This window comes from Gavia stellata, chromosome 15 (assembly GCF_030936135.1).
Source record: "Gavia stellata isolate bGavSte3 chromosome 15, bGavSte3.hap2, whole genome shotgun sequence".
NCBI classification, from domain to species: Eukaryota; Metazoa; Chordata; class Aves; order Gaviiformes; family Gaviidae; genus Gavia; species Gavia stellata.
Window position 1 is genome coordinate 18,826,321 of NC_082608.1, and position 15,298 is coordinate 18,841,618.

The 15,298-nt window shown below is 38.3% G+C and overlaps 1 protein-coding gene across 2 annotated transcripts in view; it reads left to right on the plus strand.

Annotated features, from left to right (window-relative positions):
- Window positions 1–15,298, plus strand: part of CDH13 (cadherin 13) — a 535,620-nt gene that overhangs the window by 95,033 nt on the left and 425,289 nt on the right. For both annotated transcript variants that reach the window (XM_059824681.1, XM_059824680.1), the window contains exon 2: window positions 1,494–1,605. In XM_059824681.1, coding sequence (XP_059680664.1) covers window positions 1,494–1,605 — 112 coding nt within the window. The remainder of the gene's footprint in view (window positions 1–1,493; window positions 1,606–15,298) is intronic.

Consider the following 15,298-nt stretch of genomic DNA (forward strand, 5'->3'; position numbering starts at 1 on the left):
GGGGCGTCTCTCTAGGATCAGGATCAGCATACCTAGATGATAATGTGGTGGAGGTAGAACTGAGAAATGTGTGAGAGGCTGCTATTGGGTTGGGAGAAGTGAGAGTGCAGTTTGTGACCTGAGGTGGTGAAGGAGAAAGGAGGCTTCAGCACTCACCTGTGTGGTATAGAGGAGAAATTGTACAGCTGAAGAGCTTTATTTGCAAAATTTTAATCACATGTTGAGGATGTCTTGAGTAAATAGACCCATTTGTGCAGGGCCACTTGAATTTTAGAGGGAATGTCATTCAGAACCGCTGTGTTTGCTTGACCATTTTCTTCTTGGTCACTACATGTGCCCTCTCTCCTTGATTTTTCTTCAGCTGCCCAACGAGCAGCAGATTGGCCATAATAACTTTGAGATCTGAGTACTCTGTACACCAGCTGAAAGTCAAGTTTTGAAAAACATCTTTGGAGGTTCTGAAGCAGAGAGTACTTTTGAAAATGTGCTTACACATATATAGGCTGAAAAATACAGATTTGGCCTTTCCTACTTTTGAACTTGCCTCCTTTTGCCTCTCTTTCTAACCTTTTAAACCTTTTAGTAATTTTTTTCTTGCTGCCTCTTTCTTGGACGTTCTTACCCTCATGCTCTCATCTAAAAGCTGCCAAGAAAAATAGCCTTTCGGGTTGTTGTCTTATTCAGGGACAGAACACAAACCTTCAGAGACTGAGATTAGCATTGTACCTACTTCCAACCAATTTTATTTTGCTTTTAAGTTTCCTCCTTTGCTAAGGTGTTCCTGTGGGGACAGGGAACTTTGGTGACCATGTACTAACAGTGACAAAAACTATTCAACTTTAACCTTCAGATCCACTTCCACTATGATGTACACATTTCATTTTCAGTATTTCCTTGGTGTAAACAAACTTTTGATTTCAGGGAAAATGGACAAACTGTGGTTCGGGGTGGGGGGGCGCAACAGTTTACATTTGTTAGCAAAGAAGTTCTTTCATAAAGGAAACTTCTGTGATGTGAAACTTTACCCTTGAATAAAGAATTCCTTCTGTAACTTGGTGATTAACTTTCTGAAACTAGGTTTGCAGACCCTAATTTATAAATGATTTAAATCAACTTAAGTGCTTTATTTAAGCATATATTTAAGCCTAGCAGTATTCACTTGTGATTTTTAGGAGCAACAATACATCCTACATTTTCAAAGAACAATAATATCCTTTATTGATAATCTGAACTGGACTTAACCTTGAAAGCTGCTATTTGTAATTTCCATGTCAGCATAAAATAAAAACATACATAAAAGCAAAAACCTTACATAAATTGTTTAGCAAGATTTGAAGGGGCAGTGTGATTTGATGGATATTTTGTTTTATGAGCACGGAGCCCAATGTTTCATTTTATGAGCACTGAGCCTAAACCCACTATCATTCCCAGAAGCCAACATGATGGATGAATGAGTGGATGTTAAAAGCCCATTTTCTTTTTTTTTTTCTCAGGTTCTGCTGCTTGCATGTGCAGAAGATTTAGAATGTGTCCCTGGATTCCAGCGAAAGGTTTTTTATATTGAACAGCCATTTGAATTCACAGAGGACCAGCCAGTTCTGAACCGTATGTTATTTTCATATACTACTATTGTGCAAAATCCAGAATTGCTTATGTATTCATATGACTCCTGCCATTTATCAGAAAGCTTTATTTTGTACATAGGATTTTGAATGTTGCCATGATTCTGTCTGGGCTCCCCTGCATTATTTCTATATCTCTACAGACTTTACTCTGTTCTATGTATTAGAGATGGCAAAATACTATACATAATCATTTAGGACAATATGAATATTGTGAAAACTTAGAATCATCTGTTTTTTAAAGAGTAAATTTACTCCGGATTTTTTTATAGTCTTTCCTATAATATTGGAAATCAGGGTTTGCCTATCAACATGTCACTATTAATTAATCTCTGCAACTCAGATTTAGAAGCTTATATCCTAGAAGTTTCATTCAAAGCTTCTGCAAGTCCAAGTCTTTACATGAAATTCAGAGGAGGCTGGTTGAAGCTTGTCTTCATCAGTGATAATAAATTGTTACTATATGTGTCGTACAACTGCGATATTCAGTAATATTTCCAATGACCAAGTGTCACATTATAAAATCCAGTCTGGCACTGTATACTCAAAGCATTAAACTACAGGAGATTTAACTGTCTCCCAGTCCTGGTGTTCATTCAAATACTGTAGCGAGCAAGTGTTACAACTTGTTCATTCAGTTCCATGGCTTTGGGACTTCAAGACTGTCAAACTAAGGTAGTACCTTGTCCAAGGTCAATGACTTTGAAGACTTGAAAATGGCAGCACTTAGTATCTTTTTTTTATAACTTCCAAACATGCCAGCATTTTTACATGTGACACACATTACTAATGGTTTCTTTGTCATGCTTGGTTGCTTGCTGTTGAACCAGGAATTCTTCTACGTATGCAGCCTGAGACAGTAGTGCTTGGCATCCATGTACGATATCTAGATCCTAGATATCACCCAGTTTGGTGAAACCAAGAAATGCAAAGCAGTATTACTCATTAAATGCACACATTTCCCATCTCGGTTCCCTCCAGGTATTATTACTGCATATTGATATATTTTCACTGTTATGCATGTTTGGATGAAGGTGTAATTTCTGTGCACACTCATTTTAAAATAGCACTAACTTTTCAAAATGCCATGTCACAATTAGTTGCCAGAGTCTCTTGAAAAGGCTGTCTTAAACTTAAGTCATTCAGCCTTTAACAGGTGCTAAAGCAAACCTTTAGCCTAAGCATTTTAAGTTACTTAGTCTGAGTTGCATTTAAGAGGAAATTAGATGATGAAATAGTAATGCTATACACAGAGATGTGAGATTATTATTTAGTTTAGACGAGAGATTTCAAACTCCTAATTTCTTTAGGCAATTTTGTTTTCTTTTAAATTAATATTTTTAGAGTTGATGAACATGTTGTTCCTACATGGTTAAAAGTAGAAATTCGTTGAATATAGGAAGCATAATAGATTTAATAAGCATGTAAAGTTGAAGACCTGTGTTTAAAAAAAAAAAAAGCACAATACTAACAAGTTAGTGCTAAACTGAGTAAAAAATAACCCTTGTTGTATTCCTTGGCTGCTTCTGAGCTTTGAGGTGTAGCATGTCTAACCAGATCTCCTGCTCACTTGTACTTGTCCTCCCAAACACCTAAAGGATGAGTTGGTTAAGCCAAAGTTGACTGGGCTGCTCTATGCTGACCCAGCAAATCGCACTGGTGTGAAACTGGCACAATGATTAAGATGCCATCATTAACGTGAGGAGGAGGGAAGAGCAGGAGGAGATTTAGAAATGCCTGGAAACAATCTTTGGAATTAAATTATTTTATTAAGCAGACAGTAAATTGGCCTAATATGTAATGTTTGACAAAGGCAGACTGCTGATGCATGATTCTAGTTAATTCAATCACTCATAAACAGCATGTCCTTCATGCAGTAGCATTAAACCTCTGCACAGTTTCTTCATTTTAGCTGTCGACAGAATTGATATTTTTAATTGTCTGTTTGAATACACTTTGCATGCTCTTGCATCTTTTTATACCTATTACCCAAAAGCAGTGTAATTAGCAGTTGCATTGTAATGTGAGGCTTACCAGGGCTATGTAAATTAATAGAGTGAATATGCAAAGCAGGTCTATAGCAGTGATTGCTTTTGTAGTCCTTGATAAGCCAAGGAGCTCCTTAATTCTTTTCTGAAGTGCAATAGAACAGTCTTTTTCTTTTTTTTTTATTTTTCAATTTAAACAAGGACCTACTGTACATCTCATTGCTAGTATCTCCCTTGTAATTAAATACAGGTTATGGCTGGTTCTTACGTATTTATTACTTTGAAATATGGCAATGTTAATTATATATTACACTTACTGATGGGAAGAAGGAAGAGAAGCCCAAACTGAGGTTACAGAATTGTATCTTATTTCTTATTCTGATTTGTACCAATTCTTATCAAACCCTACTTATAAGCTGGCCATACCAATTGCATCAGTCCAGTTGTGTATGCATACCCTCCTTCCTGTTAGCTTCACTGGAATTCTGTTGCTATTTCTTAGCTTTATCTCATTGTGCTCAGGCTGAACTGCCTTTTTTATTTATCATTGCATCTCACTTAACAGCAACCTCCAGACTCCAATCATTTCATTTTTCTAATTTTGTCATTTATTTTTCCTAATTTTGACCTTTTTTTCTCATCAGACCTCTTTATCACCTTATAACTTATGTTTTCTATGACTACAAACAAAATCAGACATTACTTTCCTACTTGTGGTCTGCCCACTCCCTGAGTGCAGTTTTCTTAAACCAGATGTTCCCTTGATGTAGTGGGAGAGGATTCATAGAGTCGCTTTCTGGAAATACTAGAGGGTCTGTCCACATAATTACTGCTTTAACAAGCAATGACGTTACTGGATTTTTCTTCCTTACAGCTTTTTAAAGTTTAGACCTAGGACCATCTTCTGCAATCAAATAGAGATGATCATATGGATTGCTATATTCTTGATAAGGTGATAATTGACAGCATTTAATTACAGGTTTTACACCTTTCTGAAACATTTGTGGCCATGAAATGCTTCTCCATCAGCAAGCTTGTCTTTGGCAAAGCTGACAGGTCACTGGTAGTGACAATGCTCCGTCATGCCAGGCTGATAGAAAGTTCCTAATCAGATTCATCAAACGTGGAAATGTAATTGTGTTACATTAATCATGTTTATACTTAACATACATGAGTCTTGGCTTTTGGGGGTATTTTTAATTGACAATGAATCAAATAGTGCACTTGAAAAATTGAGGCAATTAGCATAAAGGCGTTAGGTGATGTGTTGTGCATACTAAACTAGGGAATACATTGCCAGTGATTTAAATGTCAAAACAAAGGAAGTTTTGACCCTTACTTGAGAAGCTTTAATTTGGATGTTAATTAATGGCTGACCTCTTCTGTCTCTTACGTGATAGATTGCATGTTTCAGAGCTTGGGCTGCTTCAAGATCAGGGCTTTGTCTGTCTGCATTTGGGTACTTTTTTATTCTGTGGATTTTAACAAAGACTTTTCTGTTCAACCATATTGAAAATCTTTGTTTACTCATATGATGGGAAATAATTAGTCTGCTTATCATTAATGCTTAAAGGAAGTTCTTATGTTGTCTAGCAAAGCTGTAGCCTCCAACAAGATTTCCTTTGTTTAAACTGAATAATGCCTGTGGCAAGATCAGAGAAGACCATTCCTACTATTACAGTATCATGTGTGTGCATGGATCACAGCACCAACATGCTCGCATCTAAACATTCCCTATTAATTCTCAGATGATGCCATGTGAGATTTGTGATTTATCACATTCACTCTTCCCACTGATTACCATGCCATTTGACTGTACAGTGGCCTCTTCTGTGACTGTTTATGCTATCAATATTACTGCTGTTACCCTCTTGTTTACTCTGATCCATACAGTGTATGTTATCACACACACTTGATTCATTTCCTCCTGCTTCACTTTTTCTGCAGCTTGTATAGAGCCAATGTGGCAGCCTAATTCAATATACTATAATATGCCAAACCCTCTAGGAGGATTAACATGAGGTTTATATGCCAATGTTAACTCTTAATGCTGAATATTGCAGGCTTTAGGTAATTGGAACTACAGGTGGTAGTTGTGGCTTGCAAAAGAAGTTCAAGTGAGGTAAGATTTTTGGCTTAGTAATTTCTTGCAGGGAAAACTGTCTAGACTTTTGGGTAATAGCTAGATAACTGGATTTTTCACCTTTTCAGGTGTACACATCTGTAGCGCATCTGTATTGAAACATAGTTGTGGCTTTTCAAAATAAAGAAGTCTTTAACATGTTTTGAATTCTACAAACATCTTGAAATTACTTTCACATAAATCACTTGCTATGTTAAGAAATGTACTTCTTTAGAAGATGTTGAAAAATTACTTGGTTCTTGTGTTGGGCATGTGGTAGCAGATGGTACAGAAATGTGTCTGTCAACTTTTCTATCCAGATAGTGGAATGCTTTATACTCCAAAATATATCTTAATGCACATACCCTGTATAGAACTTGAATACCAGAGCTCCACTTCTGACACTTGGATACATGATTAAGACCACACATCTGGGACTCTGTTATACCATGTGGACAGAAGTATTGGTCAGGATTTGAAGCCAGACATTAGGGATATCTCAATCACACTATTCCCATTTAAATGGCTGTAGGAAGGCAAACTCATGTTACCAGAATTCCAGGAAATATCTGGGGGTATGCAAAATGGTTGCAAAATTGTGGAAGTAATTTTTAAAGTGAGAGATTGGGAACTTTACAACGTGTTCATGGAGGCAGAGTGAGGAGGATCTTCAAAGGGAAGATCCTTTTGCGCTTAAATATCTAAGGCATTGCTTTTTAATTGAAGTTTGATGCCTAACTCTTACACAGAGGGAGAAAGCTATCTGCGTATGTATTGCAAATATGTATTGTGACTAAGTAATACAGAACGTCTCGGATGTGTCTGAATAGATGTATGCAGATTGATGTTGCAACATAACAAGATATCATATAATCTGTTAAACAGCTTTCACATATGATTAAAACAAAACAAAACAGGAAAAAATGGTGGTCGAGTGCCAGGTGGTCAGACAGTCGCTTTCCAAACAGTGCACGTCAGCTTATTAACAAGACCTGAGGGGAAAGGAGTTTAAAACAGTGTTTGATTTTTATGCATATACATTTAATTAAACTAGTTTTTGAAAAAGTGGGACATCAGACTGAACAACATGAAAGAATTATTTAGCCCCTGAGGAACATCTTCAGGGCTAAGTCAAAAACTCTCGGGGATGTAGTCAGCTCTTGTAGAGTAATGGAAGGAAAGCCATATGTATTGGTGAAACCTCCTCTTGACATTATGATTCCAAGGTGGAGGAAATGAAGATCTAAACTCGGAAAGTATCTTGTTTGTTTTGTTGAGAAAAGCCATGCAATCCTGGTTTAAAAAAAAGAACGAACTAGTGAGGGAGGTTCTTTGCAGTGGTAGTGAATGCTCTGTTAATGGGTTTGTCTGGATTTAGGAAGGTAAAAATAGCAGATTTAGGAAGGTAAAAGTAGCAGATTACTTGGTCTGAGATTTGATTTGTTTCTGGAAACTTTCCAAGAGCCATAATGTTTCACAGATAATACTTTTTTGAAATATATGTAGGCTTTGGTTGGCTGAAGCATGCCAGCTGTTCTTCTAATAGTCTAAATCAATGACCAACTGCTCAGTATTAGCAGGATGGGTCTCTTGCTCAGTGCAGTGCAAACCTTGTATTCATAATGTCCCCAGGTCCTTCAATGAAAGACTTCTCTGTTCATTTCCAGTTGCCAATTTCAAAACCAAATCAGATTAACTAAGCATTACTCCTGAACTGATTAACAATGCAGGCCAAGAGGCAGCCTCATTCTCTGCAGGCGTATAAACACGTTGGAAGGCCAAAATCTGTCTTTTAGGAAAACGTAGGTAGCTTAGCATTGGACAAACTCACCAAGCAAATAGTCTGACACTAATTGCTTATGGTTGACAAAATTTAACAGGGTCATCTTCCTGATGAAATGAGGGGTAGGGGCATATGACTTCTGGTTATAGTTTAGAGCTGGGGTCATGCTGAAGAGGCTGCAGCATCAGCCCAGCTTTGTCAGGAGGAAGCTGTTCTGCATATCTGACAAACAGAAGCACCACAAATTGCTACATGCTGAAATGTTAATGCATTTCTGTAGTACATAGCTTTGTATTTTCACAGACCACATTTCTGACAGAACTTTTAGTTTGAGGATCTTAGGAAAGCACCGTTCAAAAGAATCATGGCTAACTAACCTTTTCCATTACATTTCAAAGTGCAGCGTGGACATTTAGCAAGAATTAATGGGAGTATGTGAGGTTAAACCTTCCTTTAAACACAGAATCTCATTTAAGTTAATGATATCTTAAAGCATGCAAGTATTCTTGAAAATAATTGTAGATGTAGTTCACAATTAATTCTTAGCTTTTAGGATTTCACTCTGCTAATCCAAACCAAATTATAACTTTTCTAATGTAATTATACTCATGCTTCAACTCACAGTTTTTCTTCCCCTTTGCTTATTTAAAGCAGTCTTTCCTGGACAGAGCAATCTGTCTGTATGCATCAGCTATTGTCAGCTTTAATGGGCGCATCTCGTTTTCACATAGCTTTCCTGTGGCATGGGATCTCTCAGTCTCTCTTTGAGAATAAATAACACTGGCAGTAAACTCATGAAGTCTTTCAGAAATTTATTAGACTGAGTGGTTTTTTTTCTAGCTGGAGGCTACTGTTCCTGATTTGTCTTATGTCTCTGTTCAGTTTATCCACCCAAACTCTTTCCTCTAGAGAAGGGAAAGAAGGTTTTTATAGATTGATTCTGAAAACATCGCTCATCTTGGAATGACTTTGTGCATATTTGTTAGCCTTGTACCTACCGCTTCTTCTTGGGCAGACAAGTGAAGTTGTAGATAGTGAAGTGCATATCATGTTCTGTGATATGAATATTAACTAAAATGTTTGTGTTGTGTTTTTTTAATCCCTGAAAAAATATCAACCCTGGCAAGTGGTAGGATTTGCTGAAATAAGAAATTAGCTAAAGAAAGCCTGACTGATAGGGTTTATCTTTAACAAAAATCTGAAATTCCTTTACAAAAGATTTCTTTTTAAACCAAGGTGAAAATAAAATTGGGAGCCCTGGGAAGGCCTAAAAGATGATTCCTATGGTGATCTGGGATGTTGCTTTTTAGACAGGAGCTCTGCTTTCAATACTAGTTTTGATATTTTTTTTTTTCCCCTTTCTTGGAAAAAAAAATAATCAAAAAATCAGTGCAAAAAAAAAATCTGTCTTGGCTGTGGAGAGAACTGAAGCAGAACTGAGGAGCCTTTAAAGAAGGCAGCAAAACGGAGGCAATACTGGAGCAGCTTACAGGTAGCCGATAGCAAAAGAAATTCAGCAGGGAAGCTGTAGCCAGCATTGCTATATCTTTGACACTTGTGAAACACTTGCTAGCAAGTACCAGAACTTCAATGCAGGTTAGACTGAAGTAAATAATAATCTCGTTGATGCATGGGCCCATTGTGCAACTAGGGATTCAAGTTTATTTTACTGAAGGGCAAATTGCAAATCTCTTATATCCCTTATCAACAGTGGTGTGAACATTTTGGCTGGACCTAGGTTTATGAACAGACTGAGTTGTCCTGTCTTCCAATTTTTGCCAAAATACTGAAAAGCGGGTTGTAGAAAATGGGTGCATTTTAAATTTTAGTTTTATTTATATTACATTCTATAACTAGAATATATTTATATTCTTTACTAACCATGCTGATAAGAAACATTGTGTAAATGCATTCAGGCACATGGGTTTTGTTTATCTTCTTTTGTGTAGCAGTGAACTAGCAGCAACAGAAAATGTGCTCTGGTTTGCTAGAAAACCAAATTGCCTGGTTGCAAGTAGCACTCCTGCAGACTTTATTTAGCTGGAATTTTAATTACAGTGCCAGCTCTCAACTCCTACAATAAAACAGTAGGGACACCACTATAATTTGGCCTTTATAAAACATTAACACGAACCTATACAAAAATACAGCTTCAACTTTAAAGAATAGATACAGTAAGAGGCAGAATTCAAGGAATTATGAAAATAAATGTGCATATAATATTTTTACTTTTGGAAAAAACACAAAAATACACTAGTGTGGACACCAAAGTGATGTTGGTGTGTTTGGTTCCTTGTATCCATTTTCTGGTCTTCATATAAAAACGCTGCACAGTTGACAGAAGAATATTTTCATGGTTCTATCATGCCTCGGGGAAAGTGGTCCTGCTGTGAGGCTTAGCATAAAGGGTACTATACAAACCATATGGGAAATGTTAACGTACAAAAAAAACAGAGCCTGTTTCTTTCCCCAGAAGAGTCAGTTCAGGAAACCTTAGGTGCCCACTTGGTCCCTCTGAATCTCCTCTTGTCACTCTTCTGTCTCCTCTCCCTCGCTGTGTTCCCTGGAGGTGGAGGTATTCATGACAGTCAGCTGTTGTGAATTGCACCCTGGGCCAAGTGCTCCTTTCCCCTGCCTGAGAGTCACAAAAGAACGAGGTGGGGCTGAAGAGGAGGAACCAAGTAGGACAGCTTATGCCCAAGTTGCATGGGAATGTCAGTGCAACAGCACTGTTGGACCATGAAATGGTTAACAGTACTGGCTCCCAGCTGTATACAGCATCATAAATGGTCAGAAATACAAATGTGTTTTGAGTTAATTCTGGCTAATATAGTCCCTGAGTCATGGTGTAGCAGCTCACAGTATTCTGTAGTTCTGCCATTATGAAAAACTGATTAAGAGTGTGGTCCAGGTCTCCCATTGTCTTTAATATCATTCAAAGCATAGTTTAATCAATTTTACCCTTTTTTTTTGGTGAAACTGCATTGAAGCTGTAAACACAAGCATACTTTAAACAAATTGTTTTTCATGTCCCATAATAAAAATCAAATTTGAAGATGTTTGAATGCCAAGGTTATAAGTGGCTTTTATGTGACGTAAACCACTTCCATTTTCATTGCCTATGTCACCTTTACTTCGCTAGTTGTTTGACAGGGGAAGCATTAACTGCCCAAATCTATTGTTCTTTAATTGCACTCCTGATGTTATGTTTCACAACACATTATGTTATGGATAGTTGCTGTTAGTAAGATGCACCTATTTCTGTGATGCAAAATGTTATATGCTGGATATACTGGGGAAGAGAAAGAAAGAGTGAGAGTGTGTATCAGTTTCTGGGAATGGAACGTTTCAGGACTCAAACTTTCACCAACCTAATGGTTCGTAGGCCTATTTAAGGTTAAAAGTTGTCTTGAAGAGCTGCCATACATGGAGTGGTATGTCTGTATTGCTGTGGGGAACAGCAGGATTCCAGTAATTGCTCTCTTTACACTCAAGGAGAGGCTTCGTCTGTTGTCTCTGCGCTTGAGGAAGCGGGGATGAGGTATTTGCAGCAGATTGTATGCTGAAAGAGAGGAGCCAATGCTCAGCCGCATCCTTGTTGACCAAAGAATTTCCTTAGACCTGGAGGCCAGGCAGCCTGACAGAAGCATAAGGAAGTTTCTTTCATTCCTCTGTATGCGTGTTTGTTTAAACATGATGCTGGATGGGGCCAGTCTTTTTTCAGCGGTGCCCAGTGACAGGACGGGAGGTAACAGGCACAAACTTGGTCATTCCATCTAAACATGAGGAGGAGCTTCTTTACTTTGAGGGTGGTAGAGCACTGGAACAGGCTGCCCAGAGAGGTTGTGGAGTCTCCTTCTCTGGAGATAGTCAAAACTCACCTGGAGACATTGCTGTGCAACCTGTTCGAGGTGAACCTGCTCTGGCGGGGGGGTTGGACTAGATGATCTCCAGAGGTCCCTTCCAACCCCTGTCATTCTGTGATTTTTGTGGATGCAAACAAATGATATGGAGGGTAAGAAGGCAGCCATTAAATATTGCGGTCAGGGAGCTTCCCAAGGATTCATTGTGGCTGAAAGAAAGGCCATGAACTCAGTTGCCTAAGAATCTGTGTTTGGTTGTCTAGTTACTATTGCTTTGGGGTTTTTTTGGTGTTTTTTTGGTGGTTTTCTTTGTTTTTAATCTTGGCTCTTCTAGGCAAAAATGGTATTCAGCCTGGCTTGTATTTGTGGAGAAATAACTCGTGTGACATGAAAGAAAATAGGAAATAGTGACTTTACAATATTTTTCTAGCGAAATGAAAGCAGTATTGTTGGAGTTATACAGTGTAATTTGCAACCAAAGAGCTTGCTTCATTTAAATTTTCTAAAGTTAGGTTTGTGACACAGGAAATAGTCTAAAATTATCTTTAGTAATAGAGCCGATCAGTTCACTCTTCTGATTAATAAGAAAATGCAATGCTCCAAATGTTCTGTAAGATTTGGTGTTTCTTCTGAGAAATGTCAGATCTTATGCAGGTAGGCAGAAGCTTTTTGGCATAATAGAATAGCAGCTTCTGTCGACTGTAAATCAAAATAAGAAACTTTATTAAAAATGATATTATTACTTCTGGCACTTTACTTTTATTCCTTGAGACACTGTCTTTAATAGCTTCTCTAATAAAGTTAGAAACTGAAATATAGAAGCTTTAACACTTACATAATAAATCTATTAATCTTAATGCTTCTGGAAATATTAGGCATTGACTACTTACTACTGTTTTTATAAGTCAGCATCATTTCCCAGAATTGTATGATAGTAACTACAGTTAGTGCTGATAATTAATTGAAATGAAATTACTTGTATGATGAATGAGTGCTGGACACATTTGACTTAACTCTTTCTGGCACCATAGCTATGCTTTACATCCTGATTTAGAAAGATGTTTAGGCAGCACCTTAATTTAAGTTCCCTCCACACTCTATACAGAAACTTGACTTTACTTCAGTGTACCATATGCCTAAATTCTATCATCTTCAGCACAAGTTTTTGCTTATGCAAAATGTTTGCCCTTTGGGAAAGCCTTGGCAATGGTAGAGCTGTAAGGTGACTGTTACCTACGCAGCCATGCAAAAGAAAAGGCATACAAGTTTCCTAGCACACGTGTTTTCTGTGCTGAAACATGATTTGGAGTGATTATGCTCAGAACCGTAAATACAGCAAGAACTTCATCTTTCCACAGATGAGTGCTGTCTCAGCTGAAGTTTGGTTTTCTTGCATAAGAAATGCGAGAACTTGTATTCTTCTTAGTTGCAAGTGGATTTTGGGTAACTGAGCAAACAAATCCAGACTGGTCGGTCTTATGTTCTCCTAATGACCTCTTAAAGAAACTCTGGATAGGGATGAGCACTGAAAATATGTGGAGAAGGCTGGTGCTGCACCCCTGCCACCTGCGGTACGTAGGCGAGAGCCTCAGGAAGTCAGGCTGCTGGCAGGGCTCCTGCCGAGGAAGGCGGTGGGGAATGAGCAGCAGCTGCCTTGGGCTGGGGTGGAACAGCCCTTGCTAGAACAGCTGGCACTGCCTCCATGAGAACTGACAGATTTGAAAGCTTAATAAAGATATAAATATTTAAGTAAGATTAAAGGCCAGGCTTAATGTGACCAGATTGAAAATGGTAGGCTACATGTAAAGGTAATAAAACTGTTCTCTGTCTAGCTTTACTATTTATACTGGTCTCTAATGCCAGGTCTATAATACAGGCATCCTGCTAGACCTGGGGGTTTAGAAAAGCCAGTAGCATCCCCTGTGACAGTATCTGCATGAGCTTAATACAGAGTATTGCCAGTTTAGTGGCAGTGGGAGAGAGCCAGTTTCACTCAAAATAAAATCTTGAGTGCTTACTTCCACCAAGACAACAGAAATAGATAGCGCCCACAAAGATCAGTTTAGACCAAAAGAACCGCAGAAGGTACCCAGGCATTGCACGCTCTGCATGGCCTGCACACAGCAGCCCGCTGGAGTTGGCTAGATGTGGATGCAGTGAGTGTGATGGCACGCGCGGAGCCGGCTGCGGGTGGGACTCAGCTGGGTAGTGCTGTGCAGAAGTGAGAATGGCACCTCCTGCCTTTTGGGGTTGTTTAAAAAAAAAAAAAACCAAAACAAACACCAAACCCCAAAAATCAACCAAAACCCTACCAAACCAAACAAAAAAACTCAACCAAAAACTGAGTAGAGCCCTCAAAGCAAGATTCAGGCAAATACAGCATACTAGGCAGCAAACCGCTGCTTCTCTTCTTCCTGTCCTCTCATCTCCCTGTTGACAGTCTTTGAGAGTTGTCGTGACAGTCTTGGAGATCTTACGTGCCACATAGTGTTTTCTCATCCAGGCTTTTCTGAGGACCAGAGCTTTTACTTGGATGTACATGTGACATACACCCAGGAGGGTGAAATCTTTTAACTATGCACATATGCCCTGGCTTTACCCTTCTTTTGCCTCTTCCTTCTGTTGAAACTGTTATGCTTTAAAGGGACTAATTACATGTGGATTAAATGAGTGACTCCTTAGTCTGGTAATTTGTTCATTTCCACATGAGTGAAGGTTGTTGTTTTGGTCTCTGCTCACCTGAGTGCTTATACTTTTTTAATGCTTTTTTTAAATAGAATTAAAACCATGAGAAGCATTAGTGATTTTAAAATAAGTATTTTTATAGGTATTTTAATAAGTATTCGGGGAGCTGGAACTGGAACCTGCTTGTGATGTGTGCAGGATATAATGATTTCAAAGTATGTAGAAACATTTAAACACCAGTTTCAGCAGGAAGCAGGGGGAAAAGTGCCTTGTTCTCTGGATTTTCAAGCCACATGCTAGAGTATCATTCCTGTGATTTGCTTTTTTCTTTTTTCCTGCAATGATTAATTGGATACAGCTGAAATGGCTTCAACAAAAAGGGCTGACACAGCTTGCTGGTTAGGAGAGTTTCCTAAAAAGTAGAGGGGATAGTACAAGCTCCAGGAGCTTTAAGCCAGCAGAGCAGCTGAACTGGAGCCTTCCAGATCCTAGTGGAATACTGGAGCTACTGGGTACATGAAGAACATCACAGCTCTTCCTCCTCCACCTTTATAATTTTGTAATTCTGGAACCTTACTTATTTTTCCTATGTTTGTTAGAAATCCAGCCTTTGTTTGTCAAGAGGAATGCTTTCTGTTGCATTGAACTATATATATATTTATTTTTTTTAATTTTGGCAAGAAAATAATTTTTCTTTTGAATTTGATTCTGGTGGAACCCTTTCCCTCAACACCTTCTGCTTGGCAGCCAAACCAAAAATAAATTATTTGCACAGCTGTAACGGTGTCAGTAAATTGATTTCCATAGAACACAAGACTGCATTTCCTCTCTGGAATGCCCTAAAGTGATCATTATTAATGATAAATGACAATAGAAATTTTTCAGAGAAATTAATAACTTAGATGTTGCTATGAAATGAGAAAAGCAACATGGATGCCCTTGAAGGATCCTGAACATCTCTTCCTTTGCCCATCATCTGCTCCTTGTTCATTAATAGTTTATAGGAAGACCATACTCTGATTTATTTGCCATCTGGCTTACTCTGTTAAGAACAGTGTTATCAAAAGCAAAGGAGATTATACAGCTGTGTTACCTGGGCCTGCCATCTTGCATGCCAGCAGGAGACATGAATGGTTGGTATTTCACTTGTTTTTTTGGAACAAAGCTTAAGACCTCAACTTGAAGTGATAATGGTTGATTTCCATGAGATCAATGGATTTAGCAAGAACGTACTT